The sequence below is a fragment of the Trachurus trachurus genome (assembly GCF_905171665.1).
Source record: "Trachurus trachurus genome assembly, chromosome: 10".
In the NCBI taxonomy this organism is placed as follows: domain Eukaryota; kingdom Metazoa; phylum Chordata; class Actinopteri; order Carangiformes; family Carangidae; genus Trachurus; species Trachurus trachurus.
In genome coordinates, this window is record NC_139894.1 from 13,555,016 (window position 1) to 13,581,138 (window position 26,123).

At 40.1% G+C, this 26,123-nt stretch overlaps 1 protein-coding gene across 4 annotated transcripts in view; it reads left to right on the top strand.

The window, feature by feature from the left end:
• Positions 1-26,123, top strand: part of diaph2 (diaphanous-related formin 2) — a 346,642-nt gene that overhangs the window by 74,662 nt on the left and 245,857 nt on the right. For all 4 annotated transcript variants that reach the window (XM_083980784.1, XM_083980786.1, XM_083980787.1 and 1 more), the window contains one exon: positions 16,768-16,907. In XM_083980784.1, coding sequence (XP_083836910.1) covers positions 16,768-16,907 — 140 coding nt within the window. The remainder of the gene's footprint in view (positions 1-16,767; positions 16,908-26,123) is intronic.

Genomic DNA, 26,123 nt, shown 5'->3' on the forward strand with positions numbered 1-26,123 from the left:
AGGGCCATGAAGCTCAGTAGCTCTTGATTGCGTCAGGTACACGTCTATCATGACAACACCAGGTAATGCTACAGCTCTAAGTGGTGTTGCCCCACATAAAGCCATGTGTATAGGCAGAAGGACTCAGGAGCTATTTAATGTTTGTGGTTATTGATCGCGCCCCCCGTAATGTAATTTCACCATCCTTTTTCCTCTTAGCAAATATTGGGGTTAAAAGGGGACCATCACCCATCATAAATCGTCTTCCGTTTCTCATCTGTTTCCTCTTCATGGCTCTCTCTCTCCTACAGTATCTCTTCCCTCTCTCTCCCTCTTTGTCTCCTGTTGCCCATTGGGCAAGGGCCCGGAGCAGTAAAGTCCTCTGGCTGATGGAATTTTATGGTTGGCATCTTGGCAGACTCCTTCATTTCACTTTTATCCTTGTCAGTCTCCAGGCACCCCAGAAAACTGTCTGCGTGGAAAAATCATAAAATCTGGTCCCTGTCACCAGGCAAATTTAGATAACTAATTTTCAGATCAAATTATAAATCTTCTAACTTGGCTGGCTGGCCGGCTGGCTGAGAGAAGCCTACTGAGCAGAAGTTTGAGCAATCTTTGCCCACTCATCAGTCTCTTGGAGGTGGCATATCAGTCTGTGGTGGCTGGCAGTGGTAGTGGAACCAGACAGAGTTACAGTCAGCTAAACCAAATGGAATGAGATGAAATGCTGAATGATTCTGGGGCAAGTAATATGTCCATGGTTCTATTACACACTGGCACGATTCCATGTCAGATACTGGAAGCTTGTGCTGCTCAGCTCGAATGTTTTGTTGAAGATATGCAATATAGCCTATACACCACAGGGAAAAATACATATCTACCTTCCAATACTCACACACAAATAATTCTAGACAACCCCATATACAGATTAATAAATGAATGTGAAGTAAGTATTTCATCATAAACACTGATCTCTCTCTCTCTCTGTCTTTCTCTCTGTCTCCATATGTGTGTGTGTGTGTGTGTGTGTGTGAGCGCATATGATTTCAGTGTCTGGTGGACCTCCTCCATATTGGAAAGCACTCACCTTGTGAAATCTGTCTGCTACATCTGTTGCATCCTTATTACATTACAGAGAAGCCGTCATGCCTTCCAGAGCACTGATGCTGATGCCTGCTGACATAATCTGTATTGTAGAAATGACCAGTTACTTGAAGCTGAGGTGCAATCTTATTACTTACCTTGATGACTCCTTGCCCAGTCATCCACCAAACCACATTATTTTTGCCCCAGTCCTCCTGCCCTGTTGTCTGGTTTCCTTGCCTGACATATTGTATAATATTAGACATAATCCAGACATGTTTTTTTTTTCTTCACAATGCTGTGTGGTGATGCTACCAGGGGCAGCTCTTAAAACGAACTTCTTTTGCATTGGCAGTGGGTTTATCCATGAGTAAACGAACATCACATGCACATGTGCACACAATCACAGGAACACACACATGTACGGAGGAATATCCGTCTGCCACCACTTTGAAGCAGCCATGCCAGAGCTGCCTGTGTGTTACCTAATCCCATTCTCAAAGAGCGTTTTACCCCCCACGTCTGAGAGGCCCTTGGCATTGGCAGGAAATGCACACATAGCCACACACAAAGGCACATACACAAATACAATCTACATGCCTGATGCAATGTTCAGTCACTTGAGCAAACACACATATTTGGGTACATGAAGGCAGCATTGCAGTGCGCCTGCTCTTATTAGTCAAACCGTTCTGTTACACTTATGTAGTTCCTCTTCATGGGTTGTTTACCATATACAAAACTAGAGGGAGGTTTCACTTTTGGATTTTTGCACTGCTGAACTATTGTTGGTGTATTGCCTCATTTTGACCCCCCCCCCCCCCCCCCCCCCCCTTTTCCTATTGCTCCTTGCAAAACTATGTGTGACAGCAAGAGCTCTCCCACTGAAGGCCCATCCAATGTTTAAAGGAAGAAAATGTGGATCAGAGAGACAGGGGTATGGATGGATAGATGGAGGGTTGAAGGAAGGCAGAGGCCCCATGGGGCACCTGCAGTTGTGGTGTTTCTGAGAAATATGGTGTGTGTCTGTGTGCGTGTGTGTGAGAGCGCGTGTGTGTCTAAAATCCTGCTGGCTAGCCTTTGGCATAGTCTGCTTTGTTTGTTATGTACAAGCCCTGTGTGAAAAATCACCTTCATCCACTGAAAGAAGCTCAGTCTGTGGGGCCATTGCTTGTCAACGTGGCTATTTGAACCCCTTATTTCCATAGATTGCAGTGGCAAATGGGAGGTTTGAGTGGTAGATATTTGGAAAGACAAAATGTGTGTTGGCATACATATTATCATTTCTGATCTCTCTGTGTGAACTCTGCACATTTGAGCTGTCTAGATTCCTTGCTTCACAAGTTCACTCTTATTACTATGTCTTCCAGGCAATGCAGGAAATCCCATGGCACAGAACCTTTAGGCTTTGATATTTTCAATAGCCAGCCTCTTCCAAGTATCATAGCATAACCCCTTGTTGGTAGAGTGGAATTTGAATAAACTAAGAAAAAAACAGTCTCTCCCCATGCCCCGTTATATTTTAGCATGACTGCACACTGGGCAGCATCTTCCACCATTGTATTCCTCTGTGAGATGCCAGGATCAACAGAGACGATTGTAGAGATGGAGCAGAGACGTAAAGGAAGAGATGTCATTACCAAGCCATACCCCAGGGTGTAGCAGTTCACTGCATAGGTTAACTGGTCTGGCAGCTCGGCGCCAGTTGGCATGGCTACCATTTCCCAGGGTATTTTTTGGCCATCTTCTGGTATTGTCAGTGGTCTTCTTCCAGTTGTCATTCAAATGGTGGCCAATGGAGACGCCCTGCTGCGCTGAATCAAGTGGTGAAGAAGTTCCACATAAATTCCTCTGTTGATGCCCACCCTCATGAGACTGATATCCTTATCTCCTTCTTAATATGAGATCATTTTGAACAAATTGTAAAAAAAAAAAAAAAAAAAAAGAAGAAAAAGAAAAAAAAACAAAACAAAGGTCTCTTTGTTTTGTTTTTTAGAAATAACATAACATTTACAGTATACGGCAATAATAATACAATTCCCCATCTCTTTTTTATTACTTGCCAAAAAGTGAAATGTTTCTGCATCTCACTACTGAGTAGAGAGTAGGGAGGGAAGGCAGCACACAAAGCAGGCAGGCAGGCAGGGGCCCTGGTCTTTGATGAATGTCTCTATCTCCAGGCATTAGGTGTTCTATTTTTCATAGCAGGCCCTTCGGCCATGCTGGAGAGAGCTTGGGCCTCACATGCGCATTCGTGCAAGGCGCCACAATCCTCAGAGATGGTGACTAATCCAGGCCTACTGTCTGGGGGCGAGAGTGGCCGCTACAAGCACAGCCGAAAGGTCACACCTGTCAGAGGTGGGGGAAAAAAAGAGGACAGACAAGGAAGCTACTCCTATTGTGGCCTCTGCTTGAAAAGGTACAGCTTCATAGTGTCTCGAATTGTTTAGTTCACAGACATACAGTATGTGTAGACACACGCATCAACTCACAAGGACATGGCAATTGTGTGTTAGGGAACGGGACATTTCCTTCCCCATTTCATCCTTACTCACCAAATCTCTCCAGAGTCAAACTTCACTGGTTATGTATGTCTTCATCTTGTATTTTACAAGGAGGATTTATTGTTAATTTAAATATTGACATAATTCAGGGATATTGTATTTGCAATATCTCTTATTAATCTTCTGCTAAAGGACACCATAGTCCGCTTAAAGATAATCATATACTCAATGTAATCTAAATTGTCCCCTGTGCCATAGCACCAGAACAGTCCATGTGAGCTTGTTCATACTATTACTTTTCTTAGTTTACCATTTTTGCATTCCTTTTCTCATACCACTGATGTGTTAACATTGTCTATCAATCTACATTTCACTAACATGTCTGTATAGTACAGTACAGTATGTGGTGGTGGTACGGTAACTCTTTATTTTCACAAGCAGGTTAGGTCACGTTTACAGTATATGTTGGTTTCTTCTCATGAAAGCTGTGGTAGTCAGTTTCTGCTTTTCCCTGTAATGCTGCACTGTAGACATTATACCAGTGTTCCTGGTGCACGGGAGGCACCACTGCACCTCAACATCAGCTAGGCAGCATGCCATGGCTGGGGCATCGGCCTCAATTCAACAGGCAAATTAATCTTGCTTTGTTGGAGTAGTCAAGCCCAACCTGGGAGAGAGAGAGTTTAGCTGTTGCTCTGCTGATGCAAGTGCTTTCTCTCAAGTTTGGAGCCTTCATTTATAGGCAGTTAAAGATCTCTCCATCTGTTATTAGGCAGGGCCTGGGCACAGATGCCTTGATGAATAGGTATTTCTACTGCAATTGAATGAGCTGCAGGCTCTCAATGGAGATGAAGTAATAGTGTGGATATTAGAAGAAACAGTTTTTGTTTCCTGAAATCTCAATGTGAATTCTTCCAAGAATGCTTGATAAGAATAGAACCCCTTGTAGGTCTGAGACTAAAACAAAATTCACTAAAATCACATTGGTACTCTATGACCCTGACTTTCGCTCTTAAATTTCACTACTTGTCCATTTACATGCACACAAACACAGTTTCACTTTCTACACACATAGACATTGCATTTCTCTTTCAATACAGATCACCTCTCTCACCCTTATCTGTTAACTGCGCTGTCTGTGTGATGAGAAGATAATCTCCCAGTATGGGTTTTTCATGGGAAGATATTTCATAGATCATGTTTTTCCTCTGATGGGGTAGTACCAGACAATTTGAAATCCTATTTATCTAGCTAACAGGGTAGAGGAGAGGAAATGTACCTGTGGTTATTAGAGATGAGACGACCCCAATACAGACATGAGGAGGAGATCAAAGCTGACCGCCCTGGAAATAATAACTAAACCCAATGTACCAAACTCACTGCTTTGAGGGTGAGGAAATGCATAATTCTTTCTTGCTTTGTGGGATTGTATGTGTTTCTGTGTGTTTGTACGTGTTTTTCCTGTGTGTGTGGTGTGGGATGGGGGGGATTTATAGGCAACATGGGGACTACTCCCATTTACAATCCTGTCTAAGTTGAGGGTCAGCACAGCAGCCACAAACGTGAACTCAGATACAAACACTCTCATGTTAGCCATTCTGCTTCTGGCAAGGCCCATCACCATTCTCCTAAGACTGCCATTGTCGTAAATCATGCTTGTACCCTCCATCAGAATCTGCCCACGTTACCTGTGTAGGGATTGGACATCATTAATGTCCCTGCCAAATCATGTTTACCTGAGCCCAGTGTTTGTCCTCAGTCATCCTGCCTGTTTTTTTTTCTGCCTTTGTTATTTATTGCACATCCTTTGCAGTTTTTTTTTTCTTCGCAGAGAGGATGACCAGCGAATGATGGGTTGTGGGTTTCGTGTGTTGTACTGATAAGAGTGCAAACTATTTCAGGAACAGAGGTTAAGTAAGGACGGTTACAAATTGCACCATTTGTTCTTTGAGCACAGGCTTCACTGTGTCTGGCCATATAGGCTTGTCCGCTCATGCCATGGAGCAGTGAATTAAAATTTGCATGTGTGTGTTAAGTGGTTCAGGATGGACGCACCAACCTTTGCCTGGTACAAGCTTTATAAGTACTCTCATTCTGCATCCGCAAAGTCAGTAAGTCAAGAAGTGACAGAGAAGGTTAGGGAGCTCTCCTAAAACTTAAAATTAGGCTTTTAATTGTGTAACCTTTATTATGCTTCTCACAGGTCTCCACAGGTTGAATAAGTAAAACTAGATACATCCTCCTTCAATAACTGGAGACACAATACTGTGACCTTGGGTCATGTAGGGTTCTGGGGCACCTGTATGACAACATACAGCAAAAAGAGCACAAAAAAAAAAAAAACAGTCCAAAATGCATCCCAGTTAGTCGTATGAACCACATGCCTAAATTGTGCATGTGTATGTACATTATGCTCCTATAAGGGGCTGGCCTTGAGGACACAAAGAGAGAGTTTGGAACTTTGGTAGGAATGGCAGATACACAAGCAGAGGCCAGGCTCTGGCCAGCAGCATGCTCTGTGCACTGTAGATCTTGAAGATACAAAGTGACCTGTCACTATGGTGAGGTGGACGCAGTAGAGGCAGACCTACAACAAACAAACAAACAAACAAACAGGGGAAGGTAAAGCCAGTCTATAACCACCAATACTTGTCATGTTGCTTTTGTAGTTAATAAAATAACGAGAACTGCGTATACAACTATATACAAGGGTCGCTGGACGTGAACTAGTACCTGTGATTTTAAGTGGGGTGTTTCACTGGTACGTAGCAAACCAAATTTACCCTATGCATCTGCAATTAATTGTCTAACTAGACCACCAATTGCCTCTATGTGAAACTTAACTAGAGAGTGTGTGTATTTTTGGCTGGTGTGTATAAACTATTCAGAAGTGTCTAAGTGATGTGATGTAATATGCTTTGGTCTTATTGCTCTCAATCCCTCAATAGAGCACTGAATGACTCAAACCCATTTCTCTCAGTGGTTGCTGCTTCTGCTCATGATGTGTTGCATCGTGTCCACAGACTCAATCTCTTGCAGCTTTTTGAGTCAACAAAAGGTAATTGAAGTCTTGTTTATTGTAGGAACTGGGATTGTTATTCAGCCGCATAACTGGGGAAAACAACTCACAAAGAAGAACATCAGTCTGACCCGAACCTTTTGACCCAATAGTGTGCTTGCCCTATGTATGATTTATCAAGGTTAGTCTCTTATGGAGAAGGTCAGCAAAGCAAGACCAAGGCACACTCAACAGGACACACATTAGAAATCAGCAACAGTACACTTGCTCATTTATTCATTATTTCAGCATTATTTCCCTGTGTTGAAACCTTTTATGTAGTCCTCCTCCAAACTTTTAGTTGGCAGTTGCAGCGCTTGGTTTCATATCCAAGCTCCCAGAGCTGGAAACAAGAGCACAGAGTACAGAGTTCATTAGGCCTTCACATTGCAATCAATGCAGCAGAGACCACGGTGAAAACCTAAATTAGATCCTGTGTGACTTTTCCTGCTTAATAGCTCACTTGTTTAACCTCCTCTGCCATGACACTGGGAGCATGCGAGATGGCTCGGCATGTCTTTCAAGTTTTCTTCTCTTGTCGTCACTTAGAAACTCTGGAAATTTTATGACTTTCTCACCTCATGCACATAAAAGATACTTGATGTTTTTGTGAATTTGGTGAATTTGTGGAACCTCTGGGACAAATGTGAGTCACCTGATAACCTTGAATTGATTGGTGAATCGTTGCAGTGCTGTGCTGCGTGAAAGCAGTTTTGATGATTTGTGCAATAGCTCATTTTGGTTGCGTTGAGGGAAAAAAAAAATCCCTATAATGATTTTATTTCCAAAAAACCTGTCCATCAGCCATCTGTTAGTGTGATGCAGTAAACTTGTTTTCACACTGAAAGACATATTTTCTCTCATTATATGTTTTTTTCAGTAAATTTAACTCTTGTATTACACTGCAACAAACTGATACACAACTCAAGATTTCTATGCACTCAGTTGTACTCACTCTACTTTTTCCACTCTCTTCTACCTGACTTTCAGCGAGCTGGCTGACATCTGCTCCTATCTTTATAGAGGTGTCATTGAAATTCAGTGCAGACATGAGTCCTGCAAAGCACAGGGAGAGCTGCTTAGAAGAATATTCTACACCACACACAAACATAACCCCAAAAAAGGTACATGTGCAATCATAGACATACAAGTGTGCTGTATACGAATATGGAAGTAAAACCATATTGGTATCTTTTTACACACAGACACACACACACTAGAGATGGAACGGTTTCTGAAAACGTTCGGTTCGAACTGTCTCGGTTCAGGTCGTGTGTGTCGTTCGGTTCATTGACATGTGCAGCTATTTCTTTTTTTCATTCAGTATGGAGGAGGAGTGTAGCAGGCGATCAGATCTGGACCTTGCCCCGCTCCTTCTCTCCCACAAACACATTAACAACGGACCTGTCTGTGAATAGCCCCTGCTCTCTGTGCACACTCTGATGCCTGTTTTAAACAGAGACCCCGCTATAATGCTATAAATGAAGACCTCTCACTGGGCCGGCTTTGCTTGTTTACATGCCGGCTCTTTACACAGACAACAATTGTGCAACATACTGTACCTGCCTTGAACAGGCTGTCAGAGCTTGAATCAAAACAGGATCATGTGCGAGAGGAAAATGTTTGAACAAAGGGTGCAAACTTTGCACCAAGAATGAAACACTGAACGTGTTGAAGTCACTTTTTTTCAGTTAAATGTATACATTTTGTCATTGTTAAGTGAGTGGAGGGTGTGGGAATGTGTGGAAATAGGTTTTGTGCTACAGATTTGTGGGAATCAATAAGCAAGGCCAAAGTAATCATGTGGTTCTAGGGCCTAAATTCTCCCTTTTTTGTAAGCAGTGTAGAATAGGAGCTCCAAAACCATACCCACTTTACCTTGAGCTTTGTCTGGTTGTGGCAGTTGTGAGCAGCTGCCCACTACCCTCATTTACCCATTCATTTCAATCATCTACACAAAGCAAAACCTCCTTGGAATCCTCTCAATTTGACATTGAGATTTGAAGAAAATATATGATTGGTTGCTGCAGCAATAATCTATCTCAATACATGTTCTCTGCTTTACTCAGTGTCTGTTTCACAGATATAGATGTTTCTAATAGGGTACTTTGATGTGCCTAGAGATTTTATGAATGTATTTATTTTTTTCATCGCTACAGTATACACCAGCCCTCTCTCTTCTGTCTCTATGTCTGATTTTCATTTGATTATCATTTACTCAGGTTGTTAAGTATAGCAGGTTGTTACTTTTTATTCTTTCTTTTCCCATCTCATTGACAGCAAAATTCAGTCTTTGCTGAATGTTTTCCTGCAGTGTTCAAGATCTTGTTTCATTGATTCTTGATCCTCCTTTTTGACACAGAAGCATTTAAATTCTATCATCCAGGCTCCTCAGTTTAAAAGGTTTACAATGGTTCAGTTGCTTGGCTCCATTTGTTGTCTCCAGACTTTTAGTGAGTGTTTGTAGAGGTTCAGTTTCACTTAGCCAACAAGTATACTGGTTTCGATTTTAACCTCACTTCACTGAGTCACTTCACTTCACTTTTGTTTTTTTTTCACACCTAAGGTCATGCGATGATAAGAAATCCAGCTCTCCCTGACTGAATTTCCCGTTGTTCATGGACGTCATTCAGTGACTATTTGAAACACTGGTGATGGCATATTGCAGGTCAGCTTTCAGTAGGATTAAAGCCAAGTGAGCTTGCTGACGGCGCCTTTCCCTTGTGCACATCTGGGGCACAGAGGACGGATGTGTTAGGTGTGTTTTTTTTTTTTTATCCCCAAAGCTTGAACTGTCTTGCGTGGGTCAGGCTAAAGTTAAAAGTGTGAAAGAGAAAAGGAGGAGGTGAGGTAAAAACAATCACCCTTGTTGTTAATTTGGTAAAGGTCAAGGTGGAAGTATCACAAACAGGTTAACCTTGAACTGACTTCTGCTTTGACTTTGGCAGGATTTAAGTAAGGTTGCGGCAAAAGTGCCCAAGAAGAAAGATAAATATTTTCCGTTGTTATTGCCCCACTTACCAAACAATTGTCACATAACACAATGCTGTTAGGAATGTCTTTGTTGAATAATTTTCATATCGTAATATATATAATAACATTGGATGTGTCTTGCATCATGAAAAAAAAGCACGAGGACATATTTATAAAGATTTGTATTCTTTGTGATGCAGCCTCTGACAAAAATAAAATGTCTTCTATTCAGCTCTCCTTGTGTAGTTGCTGATGGTGCAGGAGGAATTTTAATTTGTTGCTCAACATTGCCATTGTATGTTTTTTATGTCATGTAAGGCATTTTCCATAACCACTGAAGCATCATTTATCTACAACTGCACGAAGAACACATCCTAGGCAAAGGGAGGCTTGGTCTCTGCAGTTTTGTTTGAAAGTTTAAAACCAATTTATAAGGACATGGGCCTACTGGAACACATCCTGTCTAATTTCTAGTTCTGAATAAATAAATCTCATATCAATTCAGCCCCATGGTCGAGCTGTGTCATTTTTCATTCATCTGACCTTTCAATGCATTAATGCATACACACACAAACACACAAATACACAAACACACACACACACAGCACCATATCCCTGCTTGTAATTGAACAGGTACAAACTCTTGTGGGCATCTTTGTGTATGAAAAAAAGGGACCGTAATCTATTAATATCCTCAGGTTTTGTGGTTGCTGTTGTCACCGGGTGCTCTTCCTCCAGACCTTGGGAATCCACACACACACACACACACACACACACACACACACACACACATAGAAAACAATCCCTTGTCCACCGCCCAGTGTTTGTTAGAAAGTGAACCCTGCAGTACTATTTTCAAGCTGTTTCCAGCCTAATACCTAATTGTTTCTTTTGTTTTTTCTTTGTTTTTTTTTCTTGCCTCAGTCTGCCGCTCTGTTGTGGTGAGCTTGTCTTGTCTGGACACAAGACGTAATGCCACTGCCCTGATTATTGAGAGAATGTTGTAGGCCTAATTACGTCTGTGTTATCAGTGAGTTGTAGTTACCCAGACATGAGAGAATAAAGCTGTTTGTATGTTTTTTTTTTTTGGCCAGGACAAGCAGAAGATACAGAGGGAAAACAAATATAGCAAGAAGAAAAAGCCCCCAGTGTGTACAGATATATACACGTATTCCTTCGTTGCTGTCACCCAGGGTTGAAAAACACCTCGGTATAGAGTGAGCGAAAGACAGGGACAGACAGATAGGAAAAGAATAAGGAAAAGGGAAGAAGTTAAGAGACTGAATTGGAGATGGGGGAGGAGGAAAAGGGGTGAAATGCTTGGCCACATGGTCTGTTGGGAAATCCCCCACTGAGCTGGGAGCCCTGCGCCCTGGTGGCGAGATGAAATGTCTTATCTGCCGGCAGCAGGACTCTGTCCTTTAAGTAGGGCTAGGGAAAACTCATTGTCCAGCCAACCAGCATCTCAACTGATCCGTGTTGCGTTGACCTTTACCATTGCTGCCACAGACTCATGCCAAACTTTAGATTGTGTTAAATGTAAGATTGCTCATTTATATAACATCTCTCATATGTTTGTGTTTTTTGTACGCAGACCTTCTTTCCTTGTGCAGTTGTGTTGACAGCATTGTTCAGAAGCCATATTAAAAGAGAGGGATATGATATCTGGATCTACCTGTCTGTAGACTGTCTTTTACTCATTGCGATGCTATCTATGCTCTCAACTAATCTACTAACTGTTAATGAGCAGGAAATTAAGTTATAATGTGGCAACCATACAGCATGATATTCACTAATTGCTCAGATTGTATCTGTATTATTTTTTACAAAGAGCAGTAGGGTGCTCTAGTAATTTTCATTAATTACACACAGAGAAGGAGTAATTAGATTCCTTATTATTCCATAACTTTTTGTCAGTGGTTTTTTCAAGTGTGTGGTGGTGCCCTATCTTATACCAGGAGGAAAGCTATAGATCCCAAAATATTGCAGAAAGGACAGTGTTGTGGACATTATATGTTAGTTTTACATGGCTTTTCAGTCAAAGTCTGCATTGTATACCTTTTTGTCTGTCAGATATATCACAGTCAGATCATCAGGTGTTCAGAACATGTTCTTGCATATCACTCTCCCCCACATGTAGTTATTTTTGTAAGTTTAGTCTGCAGGTTGTTGGCGATGTTAGTTATCTGATAAGGCATCTATGCACAAACTCATGAGAAAGTTGTTGAACATTATCACTTTGTCAAATTAAAACAGTCAGTTGGAGTGGTGGCGTTCAGTGACATCTGTTTCAATACCATACAGTGCTGCAATGAATCATGTCATTCACATTAGTATTTAGTGTTTGATTTAATTTTGCTATGAGAGAAGGAAGTGTGCACAAATTCAGACACAAAGCTTTGGATGACTTGTCGCCAATAGAAACCTTTGTATTGTCGTACATTAATCTCATGCTGTGATGACTTCCAGAGACATGACTAAAGATATGTGTTCTCTTCTGTTTTACCGTCACTTGCTAATTGTAACTCTTCATCACACAAGGCTGTGAGACAACAGAGACATGGGGGAACCTTGTTTTAGAAAATTATATATAGGCCTACTATGCGCATGTGTCCAAGACAGCGAGACAGCAAGGCATTCATGCTCTCTCCCAGTACAAGCTTCCAGGCCAGACACATTGCCGCCATGTGGTTTTCCAGGAAGCTGACAATGAAGCTGAATAATGTATCTATCAGTCTGCCTGAGTGTGCCGAGCACTGGGCACTGAGGAAGCTGCCAGCTAGTTATGGGCTCATTACAGGTGAAGATGACATGTGGTGGTGCAGCCGCCTTGGCATTGTTTCCCTGCCCTGCCCTCGATAGAATGCACAACACTCTGTCACTCCCGATGGCATAAAAAAAAAGGGAAACAGAGGTGATGGAGGAGGAGGGAATGAGCCTCAATGCTCCCTTAACCTCCCAAAATGAAATTGACAGGCTCGCTGAAGTAATTGCTCCTAGCACTATTTTCTTTGGCAGGAAATACTGTTATCGACAAATAGGGGATTCAATAAGCGGCAGGAGATGAGGCTCTAGGCTCTGGTCAAAAGGCTGTGTCCGTCCTCTACTGTTGAGGTTGCAGTGTCTCATGATGCTTTATCTCTCTGCCCTGCCCTTTCTCCCCCATACTCTTTCTCTCTCTTTTTGTATCTATACCCTACATTTTCTATCTCCCCTCATATCCCCTCTGCCTTTTTTACATCACGACTTCACCACATATTACCCATACACACATTCACCGGGGTTTCTTTTTGACCATTTTTGTAAGCCTGAAGAGAAAATAGCCAATACCCATGTAGCCAGCAGGTAAAGCCCCCTCCCCTCTCCTCAGATTGTTTCCCAGCTGCCAGTGTGGTGGTGGTGTAATGTTGATATTATCCCAAAGGATTCCATTGATTTGGGCTAGGGTCATGAAAAAGCAGTTTATGGTCAGTGTCTTCGGTTTCCAGAGGTCAGAGCATGCGGTGAAACCAGAGCTCTAGCCTTTCTGGACATAGCGCTATGCCTGCTGGGAACAACTGAGAGGTAAGGAGATAAATAAAAAGTGGGTGATTTGTTTCTCTCTCACTGCCTGATGTATTACTGAGGAAGTAATGTTCTGAAAATGTAGTCGCCTAATCAGCCATATCCGAAAATGGAAGCTCAGTGATGTGAGCAGCATTTTTAGTGTTGTCAGACACTATAGGTACATTATGCTCTTGTTCTGTTTGCATCAACATTTAGTTTGTTCTGGATTAGTTTGCCAAGAGTGTATATATTTACTGTTGAGGGTGAAAGTTTTATCAGTGGTGTTTTGAGCTTGATTCCTTACTCTCACTGAAAGCGTGTACTTGACAAAGTAGAGAATCACGGAAGTCTTGACCAAAATGTCAGGTGGTGGGTGTGAAGACTTGGATGAAACCACTACTGTTAAATCATCTGCCATTATCTTTTAAGCTTTATTCAGTGCAGTGCTGACATATTACCTCTCCATGGTCTATCCACACTTTTCCTTTAGCATTTGTTTTTCATCTAAAGTGATCCACTGCAGACAGGAGTGCTTAAAAAATAATGATAATAAAAAAAAACCCTAGCCTCTCTACAGCAAAAAGTTTGTTGAATAGTTGTTGATTTGACTGTTGTAATGGTGGAACAACAAGGATTGTTCCTCAGCCTGAGAATGTAAATGCCAATTGTTGTCAATATTTTGGAGGACAATGAACATTCATGTAGGGTTTACATTTATTCTGAATTCCTTGCATGTTTTGATCAGACACGTGTGATGCACTGTTCAGGTGTTTAAAATGTTCCGGTCCCAGGTCTTCTGTAGGTCCCAGTGAGGGTCAGCTGTGTTACATAATGAAAACTGTAACTTCAGCCGCCTCCTCAACAGGGAAGGATCCCCCTGGAGGGTCTGCTGGCTCATTCTAGGTGTTGTAAATTAATGAGTGCTTTTATGCAGAAGGACATCAGTGTAGCTGCCCAATGGTCCAGACACATTTGCACTGCACTGCCCAAGACCCCTTATCTAGACTCTTCCTGAAAATGTATTGACAACAATCAAAGTCAGGGCTTCAACGATATTTTTTTTTTTTATTATTATTATTTTTTTAATAAAATGGTACCCCAGTCTCATAATCACTTTTCTTTTGATGAAACACTCAGACTTTGGAAGTGTTTTAGACAGAGCACTATGAACCCTGAACACAAAGTAGTTAAGTGGGTGATTATTACGTTGTGTACCAATATTTATGTATATAAATCAATAGCCTGCAAGCAAATATTTTGTTCCCCAGTTCCAGTCTGCAGGCTGTTGATTGACTGCATGCTTTCTTATAGGCACAGTATCACATTGGTATACTTTCATTATATTAGTCCACCGTTGACCACAGTATGCTTTATTCCTGTATGAGCTTGTGGTATTTGTTGTTTGTAACCCTTGTTTGAACATACTGAGAGTCCTTTTCCTGAGATGCTGGAAAATTATTAGGCTGAGATTTAAAATATTAATCACTTTAACACGTACCATATCAAATGAAGAAGAAAGACTGTGGCTCCACAATTCAGAGTCTGAAGAAAGAAACTGTGTTCTGGTAGATGCTGGGAGACACACACAGTTAATTGACTTTCAGATAAAAATTCTTGCGTATGTTGTTCAAAAGTGAGTCAAGCAAATGACACAAACTCCTCTTTGTGAACTGATTTCAAGTGTCTGTTTAAAAACAGTACGGTTTACCCCTTAATGATTAAAAGCACATTGATTTTTTAAAAGTACCTACTTAAGCAGAAAAATGTTATTGTTATTGTTTAACCGACTATAAAGACGGTATTACATCACTGTTGAAGTTGAACCTTGGTATGAATCTTTTGCAAAGTCAGGCACCCTATATCTCATCTTACTTTTTCATGTCTGGGGTATCTATCTTTCTCCTTTTCTCATCTAATTGAAGTTTATCATAGTGCATATCTGTTTTTTTATATCGTTATTTTTCAATTTTTGAGTGTGTAGCCATTCATTCTCAAAAGCATTAATGTAGTGTTAGGCACAAAGGTGTGGCAAAGCATTCTGTGGTAGGTAATAGTTGAAAAATGTTGATAGTAATGAGAGGGATTCTCACCTCTCCCTATGGCCTAATAACTACTTACAGTCAGATAAAAGCTAAGCCAGTCACTCCCCCACATTCACCCAACAGTGCTTGAGAAAAAGATGAATGGCATAAGTGTTTGTATAGATCAAGCAGAGAAAGACGGAGAAAAGACAGAAACACAGAAAATGGATTTACTCCAAAATCAATCTACAGTGTGGAAAACTCGACAATTATGTGAAAGTACACCCTCAGTTTTAACTTTGTTGAGATGTTACTTTCTTTTTTTGGAGAAGTTAATATAAAACAGAGGAAACATGTTTAAAACCATTGTCAAGAAAAAAAATGATACACCTACTCTTTCACTAGAAAATATGTTCTACTCATGAAGAACAATTATAACACTGGTTGGAAATGGCACCTTTCTGCTTAGGGTAGGCAGTATTGTTCCTGGAAGTTTAGGAATGTCATTTATTGTCAGCTTTTATGAAATAAATATGCAATGTCCTTATCAGAAAAACAAAACAGGACCTTGGCATACACGAATGATCAGAATTCAGATTATCAGAAATATCAATATCTTGCTGTCGTTAGACTGCCTCCGCTATTTTCAAACATAAAAACAGTCTCTTTCATGTTGACTGTGCATTGCAGGAGAGCAGCAGGCCTCTTTTCTCCAGATAAATGAGCTATCTTATTACTTTCCAAACTGCTTATTAGCACAGCTCACTTTGTGTGGAACCAGCATTCCAGGAATGAACACTGTGAAGAGGATGCCTTGCACTCTGGTTCAGCCATATGTTAGCTTGTTGCTACAGAATGTATCCGTATTTTGTTTTGTATGGTGCCTGGACTGAGACACCTACTGAAACGTGTTTCATTTTGTAATTTACTGATTTAACACACATTTGTTCTTGGAGTTTGTACAGGAAGTAGAGATGATTTAGTAAAATGAATCACGTGCAAATCTTCTTCATTTGGATTTATGTTGACTGGGTGGACTGCATCGACACATTACACCGAGCTGTAGCTCAGTGTAATATACTATGTTGACTTCACTGTGTGCTGAGTGAGTGTGTAAATGTGTTTCCCTGCTGCGGTGTCAGTGTGTATGGCTGCCAATAGGTAGTCCCATTGTGTAAGCATCAGTGTAGCGGCATGTCCCTCGTGCCCTTTGCAGAGATTATACACAAGAATCCATTTACTCCAAGCAGCAGCTGCTGTAGATATCATGTAGAGCATCGTGTTTGGCTCTCTTCAAGTATAGTCCTTCATTAGAGTCTTGGCTGATTGAGAAAAAGAGCTATTTTGGCCATGTTTTATGACCAGCAGCTTTGTATGAAGTGATTCACACTACTCAGTATTGATCAATTGACTACACCTACTGAGAACACAAGATATACAACAAAAAATATTGAATCCTCTCCATGGTATTATCCTCTGTGTTCTTATTTATCTGACTTAATGTATTGCAATGTAATGTAATGTGTCATCACATTACCATATTGTTGAAATCACAGTGTGTGATGGTACTCTAGTAACTGTGTTGATGCTATTTTGTTTTCAGGGTGGACTAAGGAACAGCAAGCATGAGTGTACACTTTCATCCCAAGAATATGTCCATGAGCTGCGTTCTGGCATCACGGAAGAAAAGTTGCTCAATTGCCTGGAGTCCCTCAGAGTGTCTCTCACCAGTAACCCTGTCAGGTAACTCAAACTTTTGTTTTTCCATACACTGCAAACTGTGCTCTGTACAATACTTTTTGGATTCATTCACAAAATAAGTACTCACTATTAAGCATTAGTTAAGCATTAAATACTGAATTCATCATTTATAACACATGAATACTCAATATAGTTTATAAACACAGTTAAAAATGTTTTACTTATCACTGATAAGCACTACCTGTATTTATAGACTACATTAGGGTTAGTAGTCATGCATTACAAATGAAGAATTCAGTATTTATTAATGCTTAATAGTGTGTACTTATTATAAAGTGTTACCATTCACTGGTAGAATAATACAAGATGCATCAGTATTTTCACTCATTCACTTCATTTAATCAAGAAATCATGAAATTATGTTGAGTGTGCTGTAAATGGAAACACTTTGAGATTGTCCCCGGATGAACACATTACAGAAGTCTGCCACTTTGTTGGTTGGTAGGTTACCCACTAACGCAAGCACTTGAAGCATGCAGTGGCATGCAGTGTGTTTTGAACCTAAATGCCATCTTAAAGATCCATCCAGCCGCCTAGGTGGATTTATCAGCTAGGTCTGTCTGACAAAAAGAAAATACACAACATAACTTTTAAATGGTGAATGGTGTAGCTGACCAAACGAGCACAAGCTTATGGTCGCTGAGAGTGACTTTGTCCATTAAGCTCTAATAGATAGAAAGTCTTGTTGTCCATGTGAGAAAGCCAGACATTTTGAGACCTTAACAAGCATGTAGCTCTATGGGAGTCGCAGCAGTTAAGCAAGGTAGCCGTCACGCAACGAAGGCAGTGTGTCCTCGGTGTAATTTGTACAACCTGCCTCCAATCTATTCAGCGAAAAATGGCCAGTGCCTGCACCTTTTCTCTTTAATAGGCTATGAATGTATATAAAAACAATTTTGTCAGCTCTGTCCCATTGAGCTTTGATTGGTACTTGAGCCATTCATCACAGGGCCTCACAGATTTTTCCATCTCGGTCTCTTCTTGTTACCCAAATCCTCTATTCTCTCCTGTAAATGAACACTTCAATTTTAATTTGGTCCCACTAGTGCTGCAGAACCCGTAGTGACAGCAGATCCTGTAAATTATTTACCATCCCACTGTTGAGATGTTTTTAATGTAAATCAGTGAATGGTGCATATTAAATGGTCATTGGATAAGTTGAATACTTTTTTATGTTAACTCTGGGTACAGAGAAAGGATCTGCCAGCATGGCCCCAGAGAAGCTTTTATTTAATCTGTGTGCCATTAGCAGCATTACTGCTGCATCCCTGCATTCAGCAATTTGGAAGAGAAGAAGTAGCATTGTGTTTCCATGCTAAAATCCTGCACATTTACTACAGTAATAGATGCTCAACCATCCATTCATATTTTCACATATCATAATTAGGAACACCCGTTTTTCATTCATTCATCCAATCAGCCGATCATGGGTCAGGGGTGCAGTTCAAATCACTAGTCATGGCCTTCAAGTAATATGATCTCAGCGCCGTTGACCGTTGCAGAATTCTTGGTTTCAGTCAGGGTAGTATTCCTGATCTCCTGGGATTTTCATGCATGGAAGTCTGTAGAGTTTTTACTCAAAATTGTAAGGGAAAAAACAAAACAAACTACCAAAGAAAAACAAAAACAATAAGTGACTTGCATATCTGCAAAGGCAAACATCATCTTCTGAGAGGTCAGAAGAGAATGACCAGTCAATACAACCTGATAGACAGAAAGGCTGTGGTATCCACCACCACCACCACCACCCTTTACAGTTGCTTCTCAGAATGAAGGACATGTCAAACTGTGAGGTCGATGGGCTTCAACAGCAGAGGCCCACCTTGAGTTGTACTCCTGTCAGCCATGAACAAAAGTCTGAGGCTGCAGTGGACACAGGTTTCCTAAAAATGAACAGCTGGACCACCTAACTGTGTCTCGTAAATCTGGATTTCTCTTGAGGGACACAGGCAGTTGATTTAGGCATCAACAGCATGAATGGACCCAACCTGCCATGTCAACAATCAAGGCTGGGCAATGAAGAATTTAGAGCATTGCCAGCAAGTGGGGGCCCTTACTGATATGTATACGGTATTTTCCTGAAAAGATGCTTAATGAGTGAGGTACATATCCTGGACAATTTTACTCATATTATTTCCCTGCTTCCAAATAAAACTTAATCCTCAATCTTAATACTCAATCAGATTGATGTGCTGCCTTGAAGGATACAAAGCTATTTGGTTGGTAAACAAGGTGACATAAGCTATTTATAGATACACAAAGTAGCCATGGATAGGGTTATAGTGTGCTAAACACAAATTCATTTTACATACAGCTTATTTCATATGTGTAGCTTGTTGAATAGCTGATTAGCTAAGTAATTATCCCTGGAGTGATGGCAGAGCTGTGAAGTCGGTCTCTCCCGTCTCCAACAAGCTGTGGGGAGTCAAGTCAGCCTTTCCACTCAGAAAGGCCAACTGGTGCCGAGGGGCTGTAAGAGAGGCCAGGCTTGCCCTATGGGTATTTTCAAATGGCTGAACCTTTGACCGTCATGTAATGGACCATTGCTTTATGGAGGAGTTGCCTCCCACAGATGGCCAGGTTCGACCAGTGAGAAAGCCACCTTCAGGTGTGTGTGCTCAGGAGCACACAAGTCTCCTACTCATCTTCCAAGTTTTCATTTTTCTCTCCGGGGTAAAAGGACAGATTATTTTCTTGAAGCATGGATAAGGTTACTCCTAATTAATATGAATGCACTTAATTGTCATGGATCACAACACACAGGAATTCCACATTCGGTTTGCTACTCCTCTGATTCCACTATGATAATGTAACCTTTGTACGGTATGTTATCTTATACTGAAAATAACCATGAAGTAGAGACAGAGCATAGCAGTGTATTCAAGCTTGTTTTAATCCATAATAATAATCATATTTAAAAACTTTAAAAATTGGTATTTTGGAAATTCATTAGGACTTGGGACTAATCAATTTCCTTAGGACTTAAACAGTTTGGATAAATTCAGTTCTCAATGGCCTAAAATTTGGATAAATAAATATCTGCTGCTAAACTCAGTTTGATTCAGGAGTAAAATAACCTAATATGTACCTGATGTAGCAGAACAATCATGTCTCTGCAGGAGGTTAAATATATATTTTTGAGCCATTTAATCTCAGATGGCTCTCTTTACATTGAAGTAACCACCCTTACAATAGTGCATTGTATCACACAGAACAGTGATTTACAAAAATATATAATTTTCTGTTTCACTGACCAAAATAAATCCAGGCTCTTGTGTATGACAGTCAACATTTTAGTTCATGATGGCAATTTACAAGAGTGTGATATGATAAAAATAACCAACTGTTTAAGGTAAATTACTGTAGTAGTTATACATGATTAGTAACATCAAGTCAGCAACAACAACAACAACTGGATGCAGAGGTTCTACTTACATTTATCCCAACCTCTGTGTCTAATGTTGTCTTTGAATGTGTCATGTATTGATCACTCAAGAAACATTGGTGTCATTTGGATACATGATCCTCAAAGCAATGTGGCAGTTTTAAAGCCATTCATATGAAATCACAAATTTTGTGATCAGTGTTTAAACAAAGGCACCGTTTATGGATATTTGTGATAATCTAAATCAAAACCACTGCATTGCTTCATTAAGCAACACATTCAAATCTACACACATGAAATGAAAGTCTCATCATAAAAGTGTTTTGGTCTTCACAGTGCTTACCATTGCTTTTTGTTTTTCCTGTGATGTTTGGGCAGCCTGCTAATTTGCTCCCAGAGGCCTGTGTTTGTCTAATAGTTTAATTGGCTGGGCTGTGCACCTGTTTGGCAGCACAGGTGGCCACAGGGCCATTGTGCTGAGGGCCTTATCTCCCAGGCAGTCCCACACAGGTGTGTGGCATGCAGCCTTTGCAGATCTGCCCACAGATGGCATTGCCTGGAGCGTCCGCTGCATACTCTGTTTCCACTCTCTTTCTCCTCATCTGCCATGTTTTCCACTTCTCTTTCTGTCAAAATTTCCCCAGCCAATTATTTATCCTCTACTTCATTCTCCCTCTTTTAATTTTGTCATTTGGATACACGCTTCTTAATTTAGAAGTGTCAGATTGACTAGCCACTTTTCATTAATTTCTTAATCCACTGACATGAAGTGAGATGCCAACTTACAGAAAATTACAACCCTCTTATTTTCTCATTTAGTGGCAGAGAAATCCTCGGGTGTCTCAGCTTGGCTGTCTTTTTTTCCAGTTTCTTTGCTCAGTGTGTTGCACGTATAAAAACTGTGTTAAGATCCATATAAAATACATCTATGGGTTTAATATCTCAATAGGCAAAACATAATATTTTCAGTTTACAGTTAAAGCAAAAAATAAAATACTTTGTGTCATCTATACTTGAGTTTTGGTTTGACGTGAGCTGGGCTACCCTATTTTACTTGGTAATCTCAGTTTAAAGCAGCTCAACGGAAATACAATTAAAGCTCACTCTCTGTGATCTAACTCAGCTGCTGCTCCATCAATAGACTTTCCAATATAAAAATAGCAGAGTGGTTTTGGGAAGCAAAGCGCAAATCCATGGCCTCAACCTTTTAGTTCCTTATGTTCAGCCCTCAGCATTACATTATGACTTTGTCAAATCCCGACAGTGACTTCCATATTAGATCTGCTAGCTCTCAGATCCCTAAGACATATTTAAGCAAAATTGAACTGGGCTCCTAACTTTTCATTATGTGAAGTCTTCACGGTACATGACAGACATTTTCTCGTGGGCATTTTCTTGTGGGGTCTTTGTGGAGGTGGGAGACATTTGCTGACACCACAGTTTGTCTTTGTGTCTGGATACTCAAGGTGTGGGTTGTTGTGATGATCTAGCTCCTCTGCCACACAGGGTATCTCTGAGTCGGATTCAATCCCACAGGCTTTTCTCAGTTGAATGCTCGCAGCTGAGCACCAAGGGTTCCAAGGAACACTAGTCGTGATTTTTTTTTTTTTTTTTTTTTTTACAAGCCGTGATGCCTGTTAAAATAAAGTTGCTCATCCTACTGACTGTCTGTCCTAATGGCCAGTGTGATAAAGCATAGAACAACCTCCTGAGCAACACTTGACATTTCTGCTGAGTATGGTTTTAGTGCTCCCAGTATAATGATTGAACAAGGATATTCAAAAGGACTTGGATGGTGCATACGCGTACAGTTAAAACATGGACAATTTCAAGAGTGTCAAAAGATACTCTCTTGGCACAAATGTTTTTTTTTATTATTATAAGCACTTACTTGTGCTCTTATACACCCCACGCTTCCTCCCTTGGTCTGCTCTATCCGCTGTGTGCACAGAAGCCAATTAACACCAGCACAAAGCACAAAGATATCCATCTGTCCATCTGCTATTGTGACAGCACAAACAAACACTACGATCTACTAGTCTCACAGGCTGGACGTGCCCCCTTGACAGCTCAGGCCTGAAATCTTGTCTGGCACAAACGCAAAGTGTGAATCTCAATGCAATTGCAAAGAGTGGACATTGCACTGAAGAGACATAGACTTGTCACAAAGATGAATAACTGTTTCATCTCTGTCATTTTTAAGATCCTTATCTAAGTGAATCATCCATAATTGATCACTGTATTCACTTTGTTATTCTGGGTAGATATTTTTTTTGTTCAGACTTCATGTCAATTTGGACATTTTAAATATAGTATTAAAAAGCCTGATTTCCTAAGTGAAGTTGAGACCATTCACAAGACTCCCAGTGCTATTACAAAGGAATCTCATCCACCCTCCAGACCATAGACAAGTTTACTTGTCAAGGAGAAATAAGGCAGGAGAGATTTGTAAATTACAAAAATATTTAGTTGCAGCCAATAAGCAGAGATTCCTCTGATCCTTTGATTTTAACAGTGGCAGAAATAATCCACTCATTAGTGAATCCGTTTTTGTGTCTTTAGTTTTTAGGATGGTACAGTCAGTCTTGTTTTATGGCAGTCAACGAGTTTTATTTGACAGTAAAATTTGGCACGAAACTTATGACACTGTCTTCAATGGACGTGACAAGCAGTCAGAAATGAGAAAGTTAACTAGTTTTTACCCTTGTGGCTGACTTCAGAGTTGATGTTCGCCCTTCTTCCTTGGAGGCAGTGAAAAGGATTTTGGAGACATAAATGTCCTCAGTGTCTGAGTATATTTTAAGAGTGATGCCTATTTGATTTTATGGCACCATCTGTTAACCTCCAAGATAGCCGTATCTGTTATGGCCCCAGAGTGATACATACATAATTCAGAAATATCTGATTTGAATTCCTTATTTAGTTGGAAATTTTCTTGCCCAGGTAAAGGGAATAACTGGCATAAATCCTGTAATGGCCGTTTCATTGTGTCCTTATTTCATTTTCCTTATTTTGCAACATTTGATCCCTTTGAGACACAAAACATGTACTGTGCATCATCACAAATTTGCCAAATTAATTGACATATCAAAACAAACAAAAAATATGCTACAAATATTCTTATGTTTTCTGGGAGTTAAACATAATCAAAATCTTATTTGACCCTTTTTGATAAGCGTCTGAGTTCAAAATCTGTCCAATTTGGATCACATTCTCAGTGACATATTTATTTCTCCTGTTATGTTTGGGTATAAGAGCATTCATCAGCTTTCTTAACCAATGAAAATCATCTTGACTGCTCTGTGACTTAGCAGAGATGTTGCGCTGCCCTGATGTTTTAGTAGTTTCTAACAGATATAGTAGCAGATAATAGGATAGACATGCACACGCATTCTAAGAGGTGTACACGGACAATCTGCAAAGGCTTACAGTACATGTAGCCTGCTATAAAAGTGCCAGCAACAAAAGCTTAAACAGAATGGCAAGTAGAAGAAAATAGTATCCCTTCTGTCAAAGAAGTGCTTGCCACTGCATTTCCCTGTCCTCCACGAAGAATGAAACTCATCACTGCAGAACCCTGAGGAATATGAAGATGCAGCACTTCAAACCTGATGAACCTTTCTCTTATATTTGACAAAACATACAGATTTTGAATTATGTGGTCCGATCAACTGCCAATTTGCTAGTTGTCCTAGTGTTTTCTGTCTGCTGAGGATTGTTGTATCTAAATCCATTATGTTGTTCAGGGAATAATTAGATATTTCAAGAGTGTTTTACACTCTGTAAGGGGTCAGTTCAGAGTATGCAGGGAGCATGGTGGGCCGTCAATTGTCTTCTGTTACTCCTTGATTTAATTCAGCAGCTCCACTTCCCAGTCTCTTCCTCTGTGTCTAATTCTCACACACACACACACAACAGACAGACACATATTCCCCTTTAAGTTTTGTATTTCATCCTTGCACGTACAGTATACAGACACATATAAACACACATTCATAACACACACACACACACACACACTCAAACACATTCATAACACCTTAATGCACCAAAGAAGTAACGGTGGTGGACGGCTCCTCTCTCTTCGTTGCAGGACAGAGAGTCACAGAAGATCTTTTATACCCACTGCCATCAGACTTTTTAATTCTTCTGCAAATGGTAGACGATCTGACAGAGAATTGAATTTCCCTTCGGGGATTAATAAAGTAATTCGTATTCGTATTAAGTTACATCTGAAAAATTGGAACATTCATCATTTATGTAATTGGCCTGATCTTCAGTGTTTGTTAGAGCCACAGATTGGAATTAAACTGTGACTCAAATGCAGTAGAAAGTGCTAAGTGTTTTTTCTTTTTTTATTATTGCACTGTTCCTACTCTAGTGTGAGCTCAGTGACATTGTGGGAGTGCTGATACCAGCCATACTGTTCTGAGACTCTTAACTTACTTTAGTACCCATATCAAATATCAGTACTACCCCAGTAGGTTCTCTGAATAGGTCCTCTGTTGTAGCTTAATTAAGTTGTGTTGTACTACATTGTTATTATGAAACGGCAGAAGATACACCTACTCACTACAGTACATCTCAGTGCATTAAATTTAAGAACTGTGCCAGCTACAGTACGTAGCATGAGACAGAGACCTGAGATATTATCACGACAGCCAAGTCACTTTCTCATTGTTCTCTTTCAGGGACAGTGCAGGGACAGCAGTGGTTTTGGCTCTCCGTATGTGTAAATACAGAATTGACATGGTGTCTATTAGTCTCGGGGCATTTTAGCAGTTTCTTGGCAACCTAATTTTACCTTGGTTCGACCATATCCATCAACAAGCTCTTAAATATTTAATTCACTTTTGTGCAAGGTGAAACTTTCCATGAATAAGGGTCAGCAAAATGAAAACCTTGAAAAAAAGAAACCTTGTGGTGGATTTTAAGAATTTTGATAGGAATTTATAAGGGACAATATTGTCTTTGCTGGTGTTATATTGTGTGGTATTGCTGGTTGTAAGATTCCTGTATTTGTGTTGTTCTTGTTTTGCTGTCTGAATGCACCATGTAGTTCAGTAGCTAGAACATGAAAAGATGTATCGCAGATTCGCATGGCATTATAACCTATTGATAGCTTTACCAAATGAAGGAGGGTCATTATATACTATACTTTATAGATGTTGAATAAGCATTTTTATAAAGCAGCTAATAATGACAGAGGGTCAGTTCATCTGACAGTCAGTCCTTCATTTTTTATCCTTTCATCCACTCTGTAAACACCCCTTAGGACATTGGGAGTGGCAAAAAAAAGAGAAAAAAAAGTGATGTTTGGTTTTTAAATTTCATTCAATTTTAGGCTCAGAAAATAAATGATGTTTTGTTTTCTTGATTTGGTGGCTGTAGTGTTGCAAATTGTGTCAATTATGTTTTACAAAGTAAATTCAAGTGGTGTTAAATTCTGAGTTATATTATACGTTTTTTGTTGATTGATTCCTAACAACTCTCTGTCATCACCATTTTTCAAAAACAACCAACCTCTTATGAGAGAAAGAATATAATGTTATGACTTCAGTTGTGTAAAGCTGAACTTAAGCTCTACTTAAAACCTTGATAATATTAGAATGCATTAAACTGAGTCTGATTTATAATGTCAGCAAGATTTATTAATGACATTAATGATAAAAGAATGACTTGTATATAAGGCCAGTAATTGACAATACAATCAACAAATTCATTGTGGTCAGCAGTTTTAACGTCGACAGCGGTTTAATCAAATAAGTCTTGCTGTAAAGGATTAGAATTTTTTTTTTAAATGTATGATTTTT